The 21,984-nt window shown below is 39.5% G+C and overlaps 1 protein-coding gene across 3 annotated transcripts in view; it reads left to right on the top strand.

The window, feature by feature from the left end:
• Positions 1 to 21,984, top strand: part of RAB3C (RAB3C, member RAS oncogene family) — a 295,590-nt gene that overhangs the window by 22,342 nt on the left and 251,264 nt on the right. For 2 of the 3 annotated variants that reach the window (XM_023210503.2, XM_023210502.1), the window contains exon 2: positions 12,828 to 13,055. In XM_023210503.2, the coding sequence (XP_023066271.1) occupies positions 12,828 to 13,055 (228 nt within the window). The remainder of the gene's footprint in view (positions 1 to 12,827; positions 13,056 to 21,984) is intronic. The other variant, XM_023210504.1, reaches the window with a different exon arrangement.

Here is a 21,984-nt window from a genome sequence, read left to right as displayed (position 1 = left end):
TGGGCTGCTTGGGGACCCGGAGAGCTCGCAGGGCCTTTCTGCTGCTTCCTCTACCCCTGAATTTCTCTTGGCTCAGCTCTCTAACTTGACTCAGCTCCAGGTAAAGTCTGAAACTTCTCTCACAAACAAACCTTCAACTTCTCCAGTGGGGTGTGTGTTCGGGAGAGGAGGACCTCCCTTTTCCAGTTGCACAGTTGGGGCACTCACAGTATTTGGGTTATCTCCTGGGTTCTGCAGGAGCAGTCTGCTTCCTTCAGAAGGTCTGTGGGTCCTCTCAGGATTGCTGGTTTTTTCTTACAGTCAATCTGGAGCTAAAATTCACAGTGCAAGCCACCATATGCTGCTCTGTACAGAGCACAATCTAATCCTGCCTCCCATCCACCATGATTCTCCCTCCCCTCAGATTCCTTTAATTTCATCTTTAAAATGGAGATGATTTTAGTTCTGCATGTGAGGAGCTTGGATATCATCACTTCCATCTTCACACTAGAAAAAAGCTGAACAAACTAAAAATCAACAACTCTTCTTATATCCATCAGAGAAATGAAGTCACAGGGCAAATCACTGCCCCTCGTAATTGGAGTGACAGACAGGCAGATACAGAAAATCACAACTTAATAGAGCAGAAACTTCTGTGGGAACTAGCACTGAAGTAGAAAAACCTGAACTGGCTGGGCAGAGTCGCTCACACCTGTAATCCTAGTACTTTGGGAGGCTGAGGCAGGCGGATCTCTTGAGGTCAGGGTTTCGAGATCATCTTGGCCAACATAGTGAAACCCTGTTTCTACTAAAAATACAAGAATTAGCTGAATGTGGTGGTGGGCACCAAGTGCCTGTAATCCCAGCTACTTGGGAGACTGAGGCAGGAGAATCGCTTAAACCCGGGAGGCGGAGGTTGCAGTGAGCCAAGATAGTGCCAGTGCACTCCAACCTGGGTGACAAGAGTGAAACTCTGTCTCAAAAAATGAAAAAAAAGAGGACTTCTGTTCCAAGATGGCCAAATACTAACAGCTCTGGTCTGCAGCTCCCAGCGTGATTGACGCAGAAGATGGATGATTTCTGCATTTCCAACTGAGGTACCTGTTTGATCTCATTGGGACTGGTTGGACAATGGGTGCAGCCCATGGAGGGTGAGCCAAAGCAAGGTGGGGTATCACCTCACCCAGGAAGTGCAAGGGGTCAGGAGATTTCCCTTTCCTAGCCAAGGGAAGCTGTGACAGACTGCATCTGTTAAAAATGGGACACTCTGCCCAAACACTGCGCTTCTCCCATGGTCTTAGCAACCAGCATACCAGGAAATTCTCTCCCATGTGTGGCTTGGCAGGTCCCACGCCAATGGAGCCTTGCTCACTGATAGCACAGCAGTCTGAGATCTACCTGTAAGGTGGTAGCCTGGTGAGGGAGGGGCATCTGCCATTGCTGAGGCTTGAATAGGTAAACAAAGTGGCTGGAAAGCACAAACTGGGGGGGCGGAGCCCACCGCAGCTCAGCAAGGCCTACTGCCTCTATAGACTCCCCCTCTGTGGGCAGGGCATAACTGAACAAAAGCCAGCAGAAACTTCTGCAGACTTAAATGTCCCTGTTTGACAGCTGTGAAGAGAGCAGTAGTTCTCCCAGCACAGCGTTTGAGTTCTGAGAACTGACAGACTGCCTCTTCAAGTGGGTCCCTGAGCCCAATGTAGCCTAACTGGGAGACACCTCCTAGTAGGGGCCGACAGAACTCATATGGGTGGGTGCCCCTCTAGGATGAAGCTTCCAGAGGAAGGATCAGGCAGCAATATAGGATGCTCTACAATATTTGCTGTTCTGCAGCCTCTGCTGGTAATACCCAGGCAAACAGGGTCTGGAGTGGACCTCCAGCAAACTCCAACAGACCTGCAGCTGAGGGACCTGTTAGAAGGAAAACTAACAAACAGAAAGAATAGCATCAACATCAACAAAAAGGCCATACACACCAAAATCCATCTGTAGGTCACCAACATCAAAGACCAAAGGTGGATAAAACCACAGGTGGGGAGAAATCAGAGCAGAAAAGCTGAAAATTCCAAAAACCAGAGTGCTTCTTCTCCTTCAAAGGATCTCAACTCCTCACCAGCAATAGAACAAAGCTGGACGGAGAATGACTTTCACAAGTTGACAGACGTAGGCTTCAGAAGGTTGGTCATAACAAATATCTCTGAGCTAAAGGAGCATGTTCTAACCCATCACAAGGAAGGTAAAAACCTTGGGAAAAAGTTAGATGAATGGCTAACTAGAATAAACAGTGTAGAGAAGACTTTAAATGACCTGATGGAGTTGAAAAGCGTGGCATGAGAACTTCATGACGCATGCACAAAGCTTCAATAGCCAATTTGATCAAGTGGAAGAAAGGATATCAGTGACTGAGGATAAAATTAATGAAATAAAACAAGAAGACAAGATTAGAGAAAAAAGCAAAAAGAAATGAACAAAGCCTCCAAGAAATATGAGACTATGTGAAAAGACCAAATCTACGTTTGATTCTTGTTCCTGAAAGTGACGGGGAGAATGGAACCAATTTGGAAAACACTCTTCAGGATATTATCCAGGAGAACTTCCCCAACCTAGCAAGGCAGGCCAACATTCAAATTCAGGAAATACAGAGAATACCACAGAGATACTCCTCAAGAATCGCAACCCCAAGACACATAATTGTCAGATTCACCAAGGTTGAAATGAAGGAAAAAATGTTAAGGGCAACCAGAGAGAAAGGTTGGGTTACCCACAAAGGGAAGCCCATCAGATTAGCAGCAGATCTCTCAGCAAAAATCCTACAAGCCAGAAGATAGTGGGGGAAATATTCAACATTCTTAAAGAAAAGAATTTTCATTCCAGGATCTCATATCCAGCCAAACTAAGCTTCATAAATGAAGGAGAAATAAAATCCTTTACAGACAAGCAAATGCTGAGAGATTTTGTTACTACCAGGCCTACTTTACAAGAGCTCCTGACGGAAGCACTAAACATGGAAGGAAACAACTGGTACGAGCCACTGCAAAAATATCCAAATTGTAAAGACCATCGATGCTAGGAAGAAACTGCATCAACTAATGGCAAAATAACTAGCTAACATCATAATGACAGGATCAAATTCACACATAACAATATTAACCTTAAATGTAAATGGGCTAAGTACCCCAATTAAAAGACACATACTGGCAAATTGGATAAAGAGTCCAAACCCATCAGTATGCTGTATTCAGGAAACCCATCTTACGTGCAGAGACACATGTAGGCTCAAAATAAAGGGATGGAGGAAGATCTACCAAGCAAATGGAAAGCAAAAAAAGCCACAGGTTGCATCTGACAAAGGGCTGATATCCAGAATGTACAAAGAATCTGCAAAGGACTTAAACAAATTTACAAGATAAAAACAAACAACCCCATTAAAAATTGGGCAAAGGATATGAACAGACACTTCTCAAAAGAAGACATTTATGCAGCCAACAGACACATGAAAAAATGCTCATCATCACTGGCCATCAGAGAAATGCAAACCAAAACCACAACGAGATACTATCTCATGCCAGTTAGAATGGCTATCATTAAAAAGTCAAAAAACAACAGATGCTGGAGAGGATGTGGAGAAATAGGAACACTTTTACACTATTGGTGGAAGTGTAAATTAGTTCAACCATTGTGCGAGACAGTGTGGGAATTCCTCAAGGATCTAGTACTAGAAGTACCATTTGACCCAGAGATCCCATTACTGGATATATACCCAAAGGATTATAAATCATGCTACTATAAAGACACATGCACATGTATGTTTATTGTGGCACTATTCACAATAACAAAGACTTGGAACCAACCCAAATGTCCATCAATGATAGACTGGATAAAGAAAATGTGGCACATATACACCATGGAATACTATGCAGCCATAAAAAGGATGAGTTCATGTCCTTTGTAGGGACATGGGTAAAGCTGGAAACCATCATTCTCAGCAAACTATCACACAAGGACAGAAAACCAAACACCACATGTTCTCACTCTTAGGTGGGAATTGAACAATAAGAACACTTGGACACAGGGCGGGGAACATCACACACCAGGACCTGTTGGGGGATAGGGGGAGGGATAGCATTAGGAGAAATACCTAATGTAAATGACGTGTTGATGGGTGCAGCAAACCAACATGGCACATGTATACCTATGTAACAAACGTGCATGTTGTGCACATGAACCTTAGAATTTAAAGTATAATAAAAAAAGAAAAGAAAAATCTCAACTAAATTGCATTGCTGGAGGCTCAGTGTGGATCAGTCTGAGAGAAAAAAATTCCAGGGGGTGCCGTCTTAGGGGGCCCCTTCACCCTTTTTACATTTTACCTTCAGGAGCCCTAGCAGGTCCTCCAGTGAAGATCAGAGAAAAATGTCTCATTTTTCCAGCAGGCGAAAGTGGAAAGTAGTCTTTGAAATGGACCAGAAGGTTCTGTTCCTTTAAAAATGGGATGCTAATGGTTGAACTAGTTACACCTTCTAGGGATAGTGCAAAGATTAGGTGTGATAATACATGTAAAGCATATAGAACATGTAAGACCCATTCTGCTGTTATTATTTAGCCATGTTCCAGTACATAAGCTGAGAGTTATCTGCATCTACTAAAGAAGCTACACATGAGTTGGCGATCCAGAGAAAGGCTGAAAGAAAGGTGAAATTTAGCTTGAGGAATGCCTTTATACCTTTAAAATGTATAGTGGTTTGCATTTTGAAAGCATTACCATAATTTGGCATACTATTGTATACATTTTCCTATGAGTCCCATAAAATAGTTATTCATTCCCTACTAAGGTAAAGAAAATTTCTGAATCTGACCTTTTCTGGGCCCCCTCACTTCAGAAGCCAGGGTTAGGATTTAAACCTTCCAGCGCCTTGGCCACTTCCTGTTCCCTGGGCAGCATCCTTTCAGCTTGATGGTGAGTTGTAAACAATGAACTGGCAAGAGCAAACAGTAGCAGACACATGGAGAAATTGCTGGCCAGAGATTGCAAAGCACATCACAATTCTAATAGATTCTGAGAGACAAACGTGGAGACCTGCAAACCCGTGCACAGATGAGGACTTTCACCAGGACAAATAGACTGGAGTCCAGATGACAGATGTTTGGAAATGCTAACTTTAAATATTTTCTTTCTTGGCTTTAAAAATTTAGCCTTTACTTTGAAGCTGTCAGAAAAAAATGATTTTTGTTTCTCTCTCTCTCTCTGTCTCTCTGTGTGTGTGTGTGTGTATGTGTGTATGTGTGTGTGTACATACGTTTTTATTTCTCTTGGACAAATCCCTAGGAGTGGGATTGTTAGGTCATATGGTAAATACAATATAACTTCATGAGAAAGTGCTAAACTGTTTGTCAGAGAGGCTGAGCCATTTTAAACAGTCTCAGCAGCAATTTATGAGCATTCTTGTTGCTCCACATTCTTGCCAGCAATTGTTATCAGGTTTTAATTTTTTTTCTAATTGTAGCTGTTATAATAGGTATACAGTGGTATCTCACTGGGGTCTTAATTTGCATTTTCTAGTATCAACAATGTTGAGTATGTTTTTATTTGCAATTTGCCATTTTCTTTTCTTTTTTCACAGGTGACAATGATTGAGGTTTGAATCTACTTTATGTGTTTCTGCACTTCCAATACATATGTCCCATCCTGATTTTTACCCTTCTAATTTCAAAGAAGAATTGCATGTTTTTTGGATAATTTACCCTAGTTCCTCCTTCCATTCACCCTCAGACTATTATCAGTAGTAGTAGTTGGAACATAGTAGCTTTATTTTATTTAACCTTTATTTTAAGTTTAGGGGTACACGTGCAGGTTTGTATATAGGTAAATTTGTGTCATGGGGTTTGTTGTACAGATTATTTCATCATCTGGGTATTAAGCCTAGTACCCCTTAGTTATTTTTCCTAATCCTCTCCCTCCTCCTACCCTTCACTGTCCGATAGGCCCCAGTATGTTTCGTTCCCCTCTGTGTGTCCATGTGTTCTCATCGTTTAGCTCCTACTTGTAAGTGAGAATATGAAGTATTTGATTTTCTGTTCCTGAGTTAGTTTGCCAAGAATAATGGCATCCAGCTCCATCCCATGTTCCTGCAAAAGACATTTTTATGACTGCATAGGATTCCATGGTATATGTACCACATTTTCTTTATCCAGTCTACCACTGGTGGGCATTTAGGTTTATTCCATGTCTTTGCTATTGTGAATAGGGCAATAATGAACATATATGTGCATGTGTCTTTATAATAGAACAATGTCTGGTCCTTTGGGTATATACCCAGTGGTGAGATCGCTGGGTTTAGGGCATTTCTGTTTTTAGGTCTTTAGGGAATTGCCATACTGTCTTCCACAATTGGTTGAACTAATTTACACTCCTACCAACAGTATATAAGCATTCCTTTTTCTCTGCAACCTTGCCAGAATCTGTTATTTTTTGATTTTTTAGTAATAGCCATTCTGAATGGTGTGAAATGGTATCTCATTGTGTTTTGATTTGCATTTCTGTAATGATCAGTGATGTTGAACTTTTTTCATATGTTTGTTGGCTGCATGTCTGCGTTTGCAGTGTCTGTTCATGCCCTTTGCCTACTTTTTAATGGATTTTTTTGTTGTTGTTCTCTTGTAAATTTGTTTAAGTTCCTTATAGATGTGGTATATTAGACATTTGTTAGATGTATAGTTTGCAAAAAATTTCTCCCATTCTGTAGGTTGTCTGTTCACTCTGTTGGTAGTTTCTTTTGCTGTACAGAAGCTCTTTAGTTTAATTAGAACCTATTTGCCAATTTCTGCTTCTGTTTCAGTTGGTTTTGGCATCTTTGTCATGAAATCTTTGCCTGCTCCTACATCAAGAATGGTATTGCCTAGGTTGTATTCTGGGGTTTCTATAGTTGTGTTTTATATTTAAGTATTTAATTCATCTTGAGTTAGTTTTTGTATACCGTATAAGGAAGGGGTTCAGTTTCAATCTTCTGCCTACTGCTAGCCAGTTCTCCCAGCACCATTTATTGAATAGGGAGTCCTTTCCCCATTGCTTGTTTTTGTCAGGTTTGTTGAAGATCAAATAGTTGTAGGTGTGAGGTCTTATTTCTGGGTTCTTTATTCTGTTCCATTGGTCTATGCTTCTTGTTTTTGTACCAGTACAATGCTGTTTTGGTTATTGTAGCCCTGTAGTATAGTTTGAAGTTGGGTAGCATGATGCCTTTGCTCTTTTTGCTTAAGATTGCCTTGGCTATTCCTGCTCTTTTTTGGTTCAATATGAATTTTAAAGTAGTTTTTTCTAGTTCTGTGAAGAATGTCATTGGTAGTTTAATAGGAATATCATTGAATCTATAAGTTGTTCTCAGCAGTATACCCATTTTAATGATATTGCTTCTTCCTATCCATGAGCATGGACTGTTTTTCCATTTGTTTGTGTCTTCTCTGATTTCTTTGAGTAGTGTTTTGTAGTTGTTTTTGTACAGATCTTTCACTTCCCTGGTTAGCTGGTTAGCTGTGTTGCTAGGTGTGTGTATGTGTGTATATATATATGTGTGTGTGTGTACATATGTGTGTGTGTATATATATGTGTGTGTGTGTATATGTGTGTATATATATATTTGTGGCAATTGTGAATGGAATTGCGTTCCTGATTTAGCTTTCAGCTTGACTGTTGTTGGTATATAGGAATGCTAGTGATTTTTGCACATTGATATTTTTATATCACTAGACTTTGCTGAAGTTGTTTATCGGCTTAAGGAGCTTTTGGGCCAAGGCTACGGGGTTTTCTAGGTATAAGATCACGTAGTCTGCAAACAGGGATAGTTTGACTCCCTGTCTTCCTATTTGGATGCCTTTCATTTCTTTCTCTTGCCTGATTGCCCTGACTAGGACTTCCAATACTATGTTGAATAGGAGTGGTGAGAGAGGGCATCCTTGTCTTGTGCTGCTTTTCAAGGGGAATGCTTTTGCCCAATCAGTATGAAATATAGTAACTTTGAAAGAACTTATTTTTGTTTTTCCTCATCAGATCCACAGAATGGCTTAGTGCAGTTTAGATTTGTGAGTGGCCAGTTGAATTCCTGTAAATAATTTCTTTTTCCTATCTAATTTGGAAAACAAATGTGAACAACTCTGAAGGAGGCTGTGGTTACATGTGTTAATCAGAGGTAATCTATTTGGTTCCTGGTCGGTAGAACTTCTGGGAAAACAATAGTTAAAATTTAAAATGACACAACAATTAAATCCATGATCTATTCTCTGCTGTTGAACCAAGGCCTACCTGGACCAACAACACAGTGGCTTTCCAAGACACCAACTTTCAAAGGTTAAGAATTTGCTTCATATTTTGAATTCCTTAATGACATTCTGTTATGGTCTCACCCATAGATTTATATATTCAACAGGCTAAAAAGTTAATTGTTGTTTGTCTAAAAAATGATTTTCATTTTGATGAGGGCCTTAGATGAACACATAAAGTACATACTGATCAAATTTAGGAATGACACAAATCTGAAAAAGATAACTAATATTTTTGATGAAGGGATTGTCAGATCACAATTGAATTGTAAATCAAAGCAAACAAGAGGAAATTTAACAGAATATACATAAAGGTTGACACTTCCATAAAAAATAAGTTGTCAAATATAGAATGAGAATAGGAGAAACCTATGTTCATAATAGTCATGTGAAAATAGTGATGAGCATTTTAGGAGACTTTATATTAAGTCAAGTGTGATAAGATATAATGGTTTCATTCTACTTTGCACTAAGTAGATAAATATCTAGAATATTGTGACCAGTTATGACAGCTACACATGGGACCTTGAAAATCTGAAGAGGTGTCAGTTTTAACCTAGCAGGAGGTGTTCAATTTTTCAGACATATCCTGGGAAGAGAGGATAAATCAGTTGGGATCATCCAAGCAGGAGAAGAGAAAGCTTATGGAGCCTGAGGGGTTCCTTCAGATGCCTGAAGTACTGTCTATGCTGTAAAGGCTGCTTCACAGCATAGTGAACATCTTGCTGCTCAGTGTGAAGGATGAAGCTAGGACAACAACCTCAGATGATGGATGCCATGAGAGGGACCTGGGTTGGTGGGAAGTTGCATGGCCCTGAAGATTCTTTCCAACTCTATGATTATTTGTTATTTGAGGTTCAAGAATAATACCATTTGAAGAGTCATTTTTGTACATCTTTTATGAAATTTGATGTGCCCCTTGCCTGTTCCTGTTTTCAGATTTCAGCTATATTTCTCCATGAAAATTTTGAGAATGTTCACATGACTTCAGTATTTAGAGATGTCAGTAAACTTACATAGCGCCTGTCTGTAAGCCTCTTTGACATTCATATGCTGTCAAATTGCTTCACTTGTGGTCTCAGCAAGATTAGGGCTGTTTCTTTCTTCATCCTCTGAGCTAAGATTTATTGCATTATTCTGAAGTTTTACAAAAACACACATACGTTCCAAATGCATATCTTTTTGGCTATTTGTGAATCTTATTAGGTGTGTTAAATTAGGAAATAGTATAAGAAAAGAGCCTTCGCCGGGCGCGGTGGCTCAAGCCTGTAATCCCAGCACTTTGGGAGGCCGAGACGGGCGGATCACGAGGTCAGGAGATCGAGACCATCCTCCTGGCTAACACGGTGAAACCCTGTCTCTACTAAAAAATACAAAAAACTAGCCGGGCGACGTGGCGGGCGCCTGAAAAGAGTCTTCAAGAGTAAGTGAGATAATAACTTTTTCTAATTAATTCTTTAGAGGCTGTTCCTGAGAAGAATTTTGCTGGGTACACATGTCCACCAGCTCTGTCTCCCTCCTAGACACCCTCTTTTGCCCCCATTACCTTCTTTGCTGCTAACACAACAAAGTATATTAGCCCTTGAAATTAAAGATACTGCTGTCCCAGTTGTGCTTGTCTTCATCTAAATGCATACAGTCATATTCCAAAATACTATATATTAGTGATATCTATATAATTCACCCTTCATATCCATGAGTTCCCATTGGAGTGAACTAGTTGCAGATAGAAAATATTTGGGAAAAAATTTCATGTGTACTGAACGTGTACAGACTTTTTTTTCTTGTTTTCATTTCCTAAATAATACAGAATAATAACCACTATTTACATAGCATTTACATTGTATTAGGTATTATAAGTAATCTATAGATAATTTAAACTATACAGGAGAATATGCATATGTGAATACTACATCATTTTATATCAAGTACTTGAGCATCTGCAGATTGTGGTGTCCATGGGAGGTACTGGAACCAACTCCTATAGATAGTGAGGGACAATTATGTTTCTTCAGGTTTTGAAACCAACCTAATTTTGGAATGGCACCTGAAATTGATAGCAGCAGTCTTCATTACATCTTTTGAGGTATCCTAGAGATCCCCAGGCCTCAGTTTGAATGTCACCATAGGGTTATGGGGGTGCAACAGATAGTAAGCTATCAGGCCAAGTAAGTGAGCAGCTCTAGGAAATGTATAGTGACCCTTTTCTGGGTGTGGCTTAGCTGAACATTCTTACCAGACCCCCAAATCCAGGTTGGTTCATATGAAAAAAGGTAAAAGGATCTTCTTAATGAAGGCCATTTTTAGGCCTGTTTGAATTTAGCAGCTCATATAGGAGAGGGGCATTAAATAGTGAAAGGGCATTGTCTGCAGGAATAGCACTGCCAAACAAAACAGTTAACTGGCTTTCTGGAGGACCAGAAATCATCATGGCAAGATATCATTGTTCAAATTAGTGGTCAAGAGTTGCAATCCTACTTTTGCCCTTGGCTGGCATGTGTTGAGGAAAGTTGACCTTAGCATGTGGGCTGGTGGGCCAAAAAAGAAAGTGATGCTATCTGCCTCTTTCAGAGGCCAACCTCTGCCCACTGGGAAGCATTTGTTACAGGTTTTCACAATTTCTAAATATATTTGTGTGGTTGCATAGACTTAAAAAGAGAAATGCTTAAGCTTATGTTTAATAAGAAAATGTAAAATGCAATTTGAATCTTTATTATCCTCAACTTTCATGAGATATGCACAGGTTTTGTGTTTGTCCTTATTCTTATACATAAAATTGCATTATCTTGCTGGCATTAAGTATTTGTAGATGTGGAATACACTATCTCACCATTTCCCTTTTTCCTTTTTCCTCAGTTTTCTGTAAACACATGTGCACACACACACATACACACATACCCTGACATCTAGGACAACAACCAATGTTGTCCTAGATGAGGCTGAGCACTGTTTACTGTTTCTAACATTTTGCCATCTCTTGGAGCTTCTCCCTTTTCCTACCGCTACCCCAAAGAGAAAGATATAAGTATTAATCAGCTTTTATGGGAAATGGAAAATAGACTGTCTAGCCTAGCATTGTACAATAGAGCTTTCTGCAATTATGCCAATGTTCTGTAGTTTGCACTGTCCGGTACAGTAGCCATTAGTCATATGTTGCTATTTTGCACTTGAAATGTGGCTACTATGATTGAGGAACTGAATTTCTAATTTTATTTCATGTTAATGTAAACTTAAATCACCATATGTGACTAGTGGCTACCATATTAAACACAATAAGAATTGCTATAAAAATAATTTATAGCATCAGAAAATGTGCTGAGCAAATGTACTAATCAGTGGGATGCAACATTCTAAATACCTCTTTTCTATATTGAGCCAAATGGTACTTAGAAGTAATGCAACATCATTTTTGATAGATGTTAAGATGATCATCAAAAAAGATAAATAAAAGCCAATATCCACCTAAAGCATTTGTAATTGATTGTAGAGACCATTTTCTATTTTATGCTAGATGCTTTACATATCTACTTTACAGTTGTATCATCTATTATTTTCACAAGAATTCCAAGTTATATATTATATTTTCCCATTTCATGTAAGGTAGGAAACTGCAGCACACCAATTTAAAATAATAAACCAAAGTCACACAGCTCCACACAGTGTAGGTAAGTTTTGAACTCAGGTCAGGCTCTCCTGTGATGCATTTCACAATGAATATTTCCGACATGATCTTCTAGGGCGCTTGTGCATGCCTGCCTAGTCGTCATTTGGAAATAGGGCAGGTGTCAAGAACATGAGCCCTGGCACCACACTGCTTGTTTGGATCCTGCCTCTACTATTAACACCTGTATTAAGTTGAGCAAGTTACTTAATATCTCTGGGCCTTGATTTTCTCGTTTTAATATGTGAATATTAAAATTACCCATCTCATTGGGTTACTGTGAGGGATTAAATAAGTTAACAGTATCTAGCACATTGTTTGAACTATATATATTTCCCATGATAATTATTTTTAATTTAGAAAACACTGCCATTTATGTTAGGATGTTGATTTGATATGATAATAAATGAAGCAGAGATATGCTTTGGGTGTGCTTCCCTATGAAATAAGAGAGAGTCGAATCATTCAGATAATTCAGGAAGAAATACCCTGCTGTTCAGCTACCTTGGTGTCTCCGTCAGTAGGATTATAAAGTTTCAGAGCCCACATGCCCTGGCCAATTTCTCATCTCTTTGCTTGTCATGTTACCCTTATAGACATCCCCTTTGGTGTCTTTGATTGGTTCTGAATGCTGAGCAGTGACATGCACCAACACAGCTGGAAAGGCCTGTAAGATTTGCTGTTCTGTCTTCCAGCAGGGAATTATTGCCATGGATACCAATATCAGAGGAAGACTGGGGAGCACTCTCCACTCGCCTCCTGAGTGTCTGACATCTGTTTCTGGCAAGGCCAATAATGAGTATGCTGCTAGCTTCATATCAAATGAGGGTCTGATTCACACCTCTTTTGTTTTTGTTTTGTTTTGTTTTTATCACAGATGGCCTCTGCCCAAGATGCCAGGTATGGCCAGAAAGACTCCTCTGATCAGAACTTTGACTACATGTTCAAATTACTCATCATCGGCAATAGCAGTGTGGGGAAAACATCTTTTCTATTCCGTTATGCAGATGACTCCTTTACATCTGCATTCGTCAGCACAGTTGGGATCGATTTCAAAGTAAAAACTGTATTCAAAAATGAAAAGAGAATCAAGCTTCAGATTTGGGTAAGTGGCTTTGAACTGGCGGTGTTCTTCAGGCTGGTGTGTTGAACATATCCATGTGTAAGGGAGAAACTTTCTGCCTTGTTCTATCCCCAGGGCATCCACAAGCCTCAATTTCCAGCCTCTTTGCTGCAGAACATTCTGTTTCAAAGAAAGTAGTGGTGATGACTCTTTAAGATATGAAGGGTGAATTATTATGCCTTGTTGTCATGTGGTGCTCTATCTTGGTGGTGGTGGAAGGAAAACTTTGGCTCTGCCTTTTATGATCTGTGTAACCTTGAGAAAGTCTGTGAGTCCTTCTCTGACATTTTTGTAATCTGTAAAATAGGCTACGTAGATCTGGGCTTTTAGGTCACAGAGAGCAGCCTTTCCTGGGCATTTTAAAGAAAAAGATAAACAACCAAATATAGGAAAAGTGTAGGTTTAGACCCTTCATAAAGCTCCAGATAGAACTTCAAAGATGTCTATTTATACTGTGCAAACTGTTTTCAACTCTAAGAGCTATGTTTATATATGCAAATAAAACAAATGAAATGAAATATTTATTTGAAACAGGGTCTTCACCAAGTAGAAGCTTCTCCCAAAGTTTTGAGACCATTTGGCTAGCTTTTTGCCTCTTACCTCCAGAAGAAGATCAAAGGTAGCTTAGCCAAACTGGTGGGATAAATTTAGGAGACCAGTGAGCAAAAAACAGAGGAAAATGTATGTGGATAGCAGGTCCAAGGCAATATAAAAGATGAAGCAGCCAATTTAAAAAAAAGGTTACACCAAAAAAGACTGATGTAGTAAATATATTATGGATATCATAATATGTACATAGGAAGAATGTTTCTATAGTAAATTTTGGCATCTTTTTCCTATTCCTTTGTACCTCTACCACTCAAATTTATTTGCTCTGTAATCAGACAGTTCCCAAGAGGTGTTTTCTACCTCCTTCTGAGACATTTACAACAGCTACTACCACTTGGTGCTGGTGCCAGGACTGATCAGTGGGACTGACAATAAGCCTCCCTTCATAAATATGGAAAGCTAAAAATAAAAAACAAACAAATCCCAGAGTAGAGGATTTTAACTTTTTAAAAAAAGAAAAAAGCCCTTTATTTAAAAATCTGTATAAACTGAATGACCTTTAAACATCTTAAAGGTCTTATTAAAGTAGAAATTTAAAGTAAAAATTAAAGATGCAGGTATATACACAGACAGGTACCTTCCTAGGTAGCTTACAATAGGCCGTTACTATTTTACTTATTCTAACTCTAGAGTCTTTCAAATCTAGTTATAATTCACAGGCATGCATCACATAAGAACTTGTACAAGTAGGCCTTAGGCTGGGTATATTCCCTGCTCCATCATTCCCCAAAGGCATTTTTACTGGGAGTGTTCCTCTTCAGAAACTTGACCTCAATTAATGTAGATACCAATCTCACACTCCTCTGTATGGAGACAGAAAAAGCTTTGTCCATTGCTTCATGTATGGGTCCTGATTCATTCTCTTCCTTTTAAACTGCAGGCAACCCAATTGTTATCTGATACATTTGATATTAAGTTTTAAGAAAGGTTCCTTAATTCTCAGGGGCTTTGGTGAATGGAAAATTAAATTAATTTGGAAACTATACATCCCTTAACTCCGTGACAATGTTCTTTTTGCTAATATGAAAGAACAATCATTCCTCTGGTTGATAGCCCCACTTTTTCTTCTCTTCTTTTTGTTGTAGAGATAATTAAAAATAGTTGTTAGAATCATTTAGATAAAACATCAACAATGTGTGTTAAGCCAGTCTGATAATTTCTGGCAAATTTTCAGTGTAGGTTTTTGACAGAAATTCTTTGTTGAGGTACAAAATTATCTAACTTTAATGTAAATCAGACATATTTCAAATAATATAAATTATTTTTCACACTTAAAAATATTTTCTTTAAAGCAATGCTGGTCTCTGGCCAGTGCTAATTCACTCACCTTTTTTGGGGCATTGAAATAAGTTATTTATGTCTACATCTCACTTCTGGATGAATATAGCTCTTCTCTGGCCAACCAAAGCTCAGATCCCTGAGCTGCTACTACTCTAATACCTCCTCATGCTGCTCAGTTTCCATAAGTTCACGAAAAAGTCTCTGAAATGTTATTCTCTCCAGATTTGTCTCTGATCTTCCACAATCTACTAGTTTCTTAAAAAAATAAAACCCTTTAAGTCTATAGACAGTCAGGCCTGGGGCCTCATTCTAGGGCCTCCATTCTCCTGCTCTGTGGATGCCCACACTCCCATCAGGATTCAGTCACTTGGGAATCCTTCACTTTTCCCGCCTCGTCAGTCACAATAGTAGATTAATGGCCATTAATATTATTGCAAGGAAAACATAATCCAATTTCTTCCTCTTTAGGTACATTAGGAGCCCCTAAGTCATATCTGATTCTAGGAGTGTGAAAATTAGTTTTACAATAGTGTATATAATAGTGTTATATATACCATTATGGTCTATTAGATTGTGAAACATTTAAAAGAAGTACAACACAAAGATTTTATGCTTATGGAACTTGCAGTATAGTTAGAAAGGGAAATTAATACTTATTGGATAATTATGTACTTCTACAAGCAAATACCAAATTGTATAAATATGATGCATAGCTAGCATTTATTGAATACATACCATATGTTAGGCATTATCTGTGCCTTATCTCTAATTCTCACAACCAAACTTTTAATTTATTACTATCCTATTTTACTTGAGAAATTTGCATATAGGACAGTTAAAGAAATTAAATAACTTGTTCAGGGTTGCACATAGTGAATGGCTAAGAGGGGATTCCAAGCTAGGTCTATCACATTCTAACACTGCTCTAATTGAGAGTCTTCTTGAATATGGTGGTGGTGGTTTTTTTTTTTGAAGATGGCAATCTTGAGTGATGCATCTGGGATGTTGAAAATGTTTTTGAAAGAGTTCACATTGGAGGCATGCAGGAGACGAAATAATAAGGAACAACAGTGGTATGCTTAAGTATAGGCATTCCTATAATAATTCCGGGAATCCTTGCATTATGCCATAATGTAAGTGTGCTGGAAAATATTTAGTTGTAGGTAGTTATGATTGTTTAACAACTCTCACAAATCACTTATTTGGAAATATATTTAGCACTGATAGCTTGTCATCTCATTGTGCTGTAATAACCAAGCAGTGAACTGCTCTTCCCAACTTATTGTTTTTATGCACTTATATTATGTGTAACTAATTCATTAAAATCCACATCATCTTCATCTTAGCCTATTATACATTTCAAAGAAAAGAGGCAAAATGGTTTCACACTATGAAAGTCATCATGGGTTAATACACTATACCATTTTCTCTACCAAGACAGGTTTCAGACATTGATTTAATTTGGATCACTCTATTCATTTTAAACTGCTCCCAGATAGAACCACCAAGTTAGGAAACCAAGATATAGAGAGGCTAAGTGATTTGACCTTACCTTACAGTTAGTACAAGAGCAGAACCTAAAGTCCAGGTCTCCTGCTAGCTGGGCTAGTCTGATTTCTACTACATTATACTTCTTCTCAAGGTTAAGTGTTGTATGACAAAAATTGTAATAAATCTCAACCTGGTTGTCAGTGGAATCCTCCAGCTATAGAAAAGTCAAACTTGAGGCCAGTTTTCAAGTAGCATTTTTGTTTTTATTTTTATTTTTTTGAGAAGGAGTCTCACTTTGTCTCCCAGGCTGGAGTGCAGTGGTGCAGTCTCGGCCCACTGCAACCTCTGCCTTCCAGGTTCAAGCAATTCTCCAGCCTCAGCCTCCAGAGTAGCTGGAATTACAGGTGTGTGCCACCACACCTGGTTAATTTTGATATTTTTAGGGGAGATGAGATTTCACCATGTTGGCCAGGCTGGTCTCAAACTGCTGACCTCAAGTGATCCACTCACCTCAGCCTCCCAAAGTGCTGGGATTACAGACATAAGCCACCATGCCCAGCCTCAAGTAGCATTTTTACTACATCAGGAAGGAAGAGCTTGAGTGGGAAAGCTCTCTTTGTTTTCTACTTGATGGTTTGCTTTCTTGTCATGCACTGCATAGGGATTTTCTGATTCTTCAAACTGGATTAGTAGATTTGCAACAGTCCACATTCAAATAAAGCATTTTAACAAGTAATAGACACATTTATACTTCCCAAATGTGTTACACCTCCTCTCTGTGGAAGCAGGAAAGAATGGGAGGGTCAGAGTACGCAGGGTTCAGATTAGCTAGTTTGAACAATTTCAACGGGCTCTGGGACACAGGAGTGATCCCCCAGTTGCCTGGCACTTAGTAAGTCCTGGAGCGGTTAGGGCAGATGGATAGTGGCCCAGAGTGTGAAAGCCCTGAAATGGAGGTGGTTGGGAGTGTGTGCTCTGGATTGGTTGGTTTGCCTTTGAAAAGAGTGCTCCAGTAAGTTGTTTACTATCTCTAGAAACTGGCTAATCCTGGGAGGGTCAGTCCCTCCAGAATCAGTGAGGCCCCAAATGTCAAAGCATCAGAATACAAAAAATAAAAAAATCTAAAAATAAAAGACACAGTTAATACAGCGGGAAAGTTCTTGGGGCCTCAGGGGCAGTCTCTGTCACTAATTTCACTCTGACAAATGCTATGATTCCCAAGTCTGTTACTTCAGGATTGGTACATTTTTGGGTCTCAGTATTTGGAGACCTAGTACCTTGAGTCACAAAAAGATCTGACAGATTTTCTGGCTCAACCTTCTCATTTGATGATACTACTAATAATAGCAACATTTGTCAAGCCCAGTGCTGACACATAAAGTAAGCACTTTATGTTTCTATGCATTTTAAAATGTATTTGTTGCAACAACCAAATAAACCAAGGTGGTATTATTAGCTCTCTTTTATAGCAAGGTGGTATTATTAGCTGTCTTTTCTCTTAAATGGAAAACCAGAAAGACAAAGTGATTTGCCCAAGGTTGTAATCACAAGCAGGATTCCAACCTGGGCGCTGAGTCCAAAGCCGATGTACTTGACCACATGGTAGAAGAGATCCAGGGAAGCCAAGTGAGTTCTCAGAATTTTCAGATCTGATATTAAATTCCACATATTTTAATTCATAGCAAGTACTTTTTCTGTGCTGTATAATTACTCAGTATCTTTCAGTAGTTTCTTATGACCTGTCCAAGATATTATTTATAGTTACAAAAAAGAACCAGTTGTTTTGCTTGGAACTTGCTATCTGGCAGCATGAGCACTTTGTGCATTATCTGTTTTGTGTTTAAAACACATAGATATGCACAGAAGGAGGGACTGGAGCACATTCAACTAACTTCTTCCTGCACATTTCTGGAATGCTGTTTCCACTGTTGGAGAATGTGCATATGAAGAAAAGGGCGTGAAAGAAGGAGTCTAAGTAAAATGGTATAAATACCTACAGGAAAATATTTCAGCCTATAATTTTTGCATTTGATGCTCAGGTGGCCTAGTCACCCTGCCCATTGATTCCAGGATAACATTCAGGTCCTCTGGTCTATTTATAAGGAAACAACACTTTCTGCCCAGGCGAGCTTCTTAAGAAAACCACCGAAGCCAGTGACAGCTGCCAAGACCATTCTTGGTGCTGTCATTTGTATGCTCTTTTCCCCCATCACATTTCTTCTAACTTAGCATCTGCTTTTCCTGAGAGATTGAGAAAGGCAAGATTTAGTTTTACTCCTGAGAGGAAACTGATACTGTGTCTGAAATGTCAAGATGCCTGAAAACATTCACTCTGTCAGGCGGCTGAACGCAGGAGCTCCTACATCCCACTGTGTTTAACCACTCTTCTCGGCATTGACAAAATACAAAGGATGGTACAGACGTTGTTCCTGGCTTAATAGAGCTTACCAGCTACATGGGAAGATAGGAAAACAAACATAGAAGAAAGGATCAACCTGTGGATCAGTAACTGCGTTCTGCCACGGGGTAGAGTGGCCTAGTGGCTTGAGCAGGGACTTTGGAGTCTGGTGACCCAGGGTTCAGATGCTGTGCCTGATTCTCACTAGGGTGTGACCTCAAGCCCTGACTTCTCTGTGCTTCCATCTCCTCATTTGTCAAGTGGGGGAAAATAACACCTACCCCTGAGCTGTTAAGTATTTGCTATTGTAAATCATACTTAGTTCAAAACTAGACACAAAACAGGCACTCACTACACGTTAGTTTTCTTCTTTTCTAAAAATAGTATACCAAAATTCAGACCTTTGTATTCAATTAAGTAATTTAATTGAAGCCAATACTTGTTGGTGCTACTACGTGCCAGGCACTCTGCTGGGCATTGGACATATAATGGTAGAGCACGCCAAGGGTCTGCCATAAGGAACCATAAAGAGATGGAATTCCACTGCTGCTATAAATGGTCCAAAAGGCCTGAGCACAGCACGCACAAGGAGGATGCCCAACACCGTCCTGGGGACTCTGAAAGGTTTCCTGGGTGTATCTATATCTGAGCTGAGAACTGACAAATGGAAAAGAATCATTTGTTCATTCATTCACTCACTCACTCACTCACTCACTCACTCACTCACTCACTATTTACTGAGTTTTTACTATGTGCCAGATACCATGGAGGAATTAAGGATTGAAAGTAAACATACACACGAAATACAGGTGTGATAAGTGCTGTGGAGAGGTAAGCAGAGCCCTCTGATAAATGGAAAACAACAGGCTGGGCGCGGTGTCTCATGCCTGTAATCCCAGCACTTTGGGAGGCAGAGGGAGGCAGATCACGAGGTCAGGAGATCGAGACCATCCCGGTTAACACGGTGAAACCCCATCTCTACTAAAAACACACACAAAGTAATTAGCCGGGCGAGGTGGCGGGTGCCTGTAGTCCCAGCTACTCGGGAGGCTGAGGCAGGAGAATGGCATAAACCCAGGAGGCGGAGCTTGCAGTGAGCCGTGATCACACCACTGCACTCCAGCCTGGGCGACAGAGCAAGACTCCGTCTCAAAAAAAAAAAAAAAAACAAAACAAAACGAAAAAAAAACAACAATGGGAAGGGGAAAAGGGGAAGCCTATTTTAGGTGATCAGTGCGGATTGATAAAAGACGCTAACTGAGCTAACAAAGCCTGATTTTCCTCCCATTTTGCCCCTATTTGAGCAGAGGTGGATTGATACTGTTGGAGCTTGAAGCTTTTACAGTTTGCCAGTCCTCTTTAAGGAAAAAGATACACAATGTCTTCCTTACGAAGAAGTGACAGAAAGCAGGTGACCATACAAACACATTGCTAAAGCCTACTTGGAAGGTACCCAAAGCCTCATCTTTAATCAGTTTCATGGAAATCCACCTCTACTTTTGTAGAAAATTTACCTGTGTGTCTATAGGGACTGAAAGACACATGTGGGAGATGGGAAACATTGAAAACTAGTACCAAAGAGCAATGTATAGTGGAACATGCAGGCAAAGGTGTGTCAAGACAGTGGGATAAAGAAGAGGCATCGGGGCAGGAGACCTGGATTTGAGACCTCTCTGTGTAACCTTGGGACAAATGACTTCACCTTTCTGGGAAGCAGTTATCTGATCTGTCAAATGAAGAGGATCCACTCAACTGAAAAAAAAAAAAAAACAATCCCAAACTGGCTTTCAGTGATCCCTAATATGCCAGGTACAGCTGTGTGTGCTTTATAAGTAGTAAGTTATCTAATCCTCACAAAAACCCTATGAGATAGACGCTGTTGTTGTCTTTAGTTTACAGATGAGTAAACTGAGGCACAGAGTGTGTGAATACCTTGCCCAGGGTCACATAGACAAGAAGTGGCTAGCAGATACGAGTGTGTACCATCCAGCTTCGGAGCTTTTTCTCTTAATCCATTCTGCTGTACCCTTTCTCTATAAATACAACATGAGTAATTGCTCTCGACCAGCCACTGTGCATATTTTATTTGTAATGCTCAAAATTTTATTTTTAACCTCAAAATGTTGGTATTAATATTGCTCTTTATAAGGTAAGAGGAAACCAAGACTCAGAGTGTTTAATAATTTCCCCCGGTCACATAACTCTTTCTACTGCTTATAGAGTATCTTCAAACCTTATAACTGATTAAAATAAGAAATCAAATGGTAGCCAACAATCAATGGAGGAGAAAGTTTTTTCCGGGAACATATCAGGTACAAATGGACAAATCATGACATTATATTCCATCCAGATTGATCTCTTTCGCGATCCTCTAGTCAGCCCAATTCCTACAGGACTTCTATCCCAAGACTGCTAAGCAGCTCTTAAAGCTTCTAAAAGTTCAAATACTGGCCGAGTATGGTGGCTTATGCCTGTAATCCCAGCACTTTGGGAGGCTGAGGTGGGTGGATCACGAAGTCAGAGGTTTGAGACCAGCTTGACCAACATGATGAAAACCCCATCTCCACTAAAAATATAAAAATTAGCCGGGTATGATGGTGTACGCCTGTAATCCCAGCTACTCCGGAGGCTGAGACAGGAGAATCGTTTGAACCTGGGAGGTGGAGGTTGCAGTGAGCCGAGATCATGCCATTGCACTCCAGCCTGGGTGACAGACTGAGACTCTGTCTCAAAAAAAAAAAAAAAAATTGGAATACCATAGTTTTGGTAGCAGAGAACGGCAGCTCTGTATAACTGAAGTTCCAGATAAGTAAAGCTTCAAATTTTGAGAACCTGAAACAAATTAAATCTTGTAATGAAAATTCTTTTAATATGTGCTGCACGTTTGTTTATCATAGGGGAAAAAAAGAACATGAAAGATAAGCCCACTTGATGCTCAGGATTCTCAGTATCTGATGATGTTTTCTGTATACTTAGTTCTACTTAGTATGTTTTCTTTTCTTTCTTCAGTGTCAAACTGTCCCTCTTCATGTTTCTAGCTGCTTTCCTTTCTCATTCTAATTTTTTTTACTTTCATTATGTTTCTTTTTTCTTATAAACCATGTTCATTGTCATTTGTTAGCCAAGTTGAGA

The sequence above is a fragment of the Piliocolobus tephrosceles genome, chromosome 4, assembly GCF_002776525.5.
Source record: "Piliocolobus tephrosceles isolate RC106 chromosome 4, ASM277652v3, whole genome shotgun sequence".
NCBI classification, from domain to species: Eukaryota; Metazoa; Chordata; class Mammalia; order Primates; family Cercopithecidae; genus Piliocolobus; species Piliocolobus tephrosceles.
This window is presented reverse-complemented; position numbering and strand designations above follow the sequence as displayed.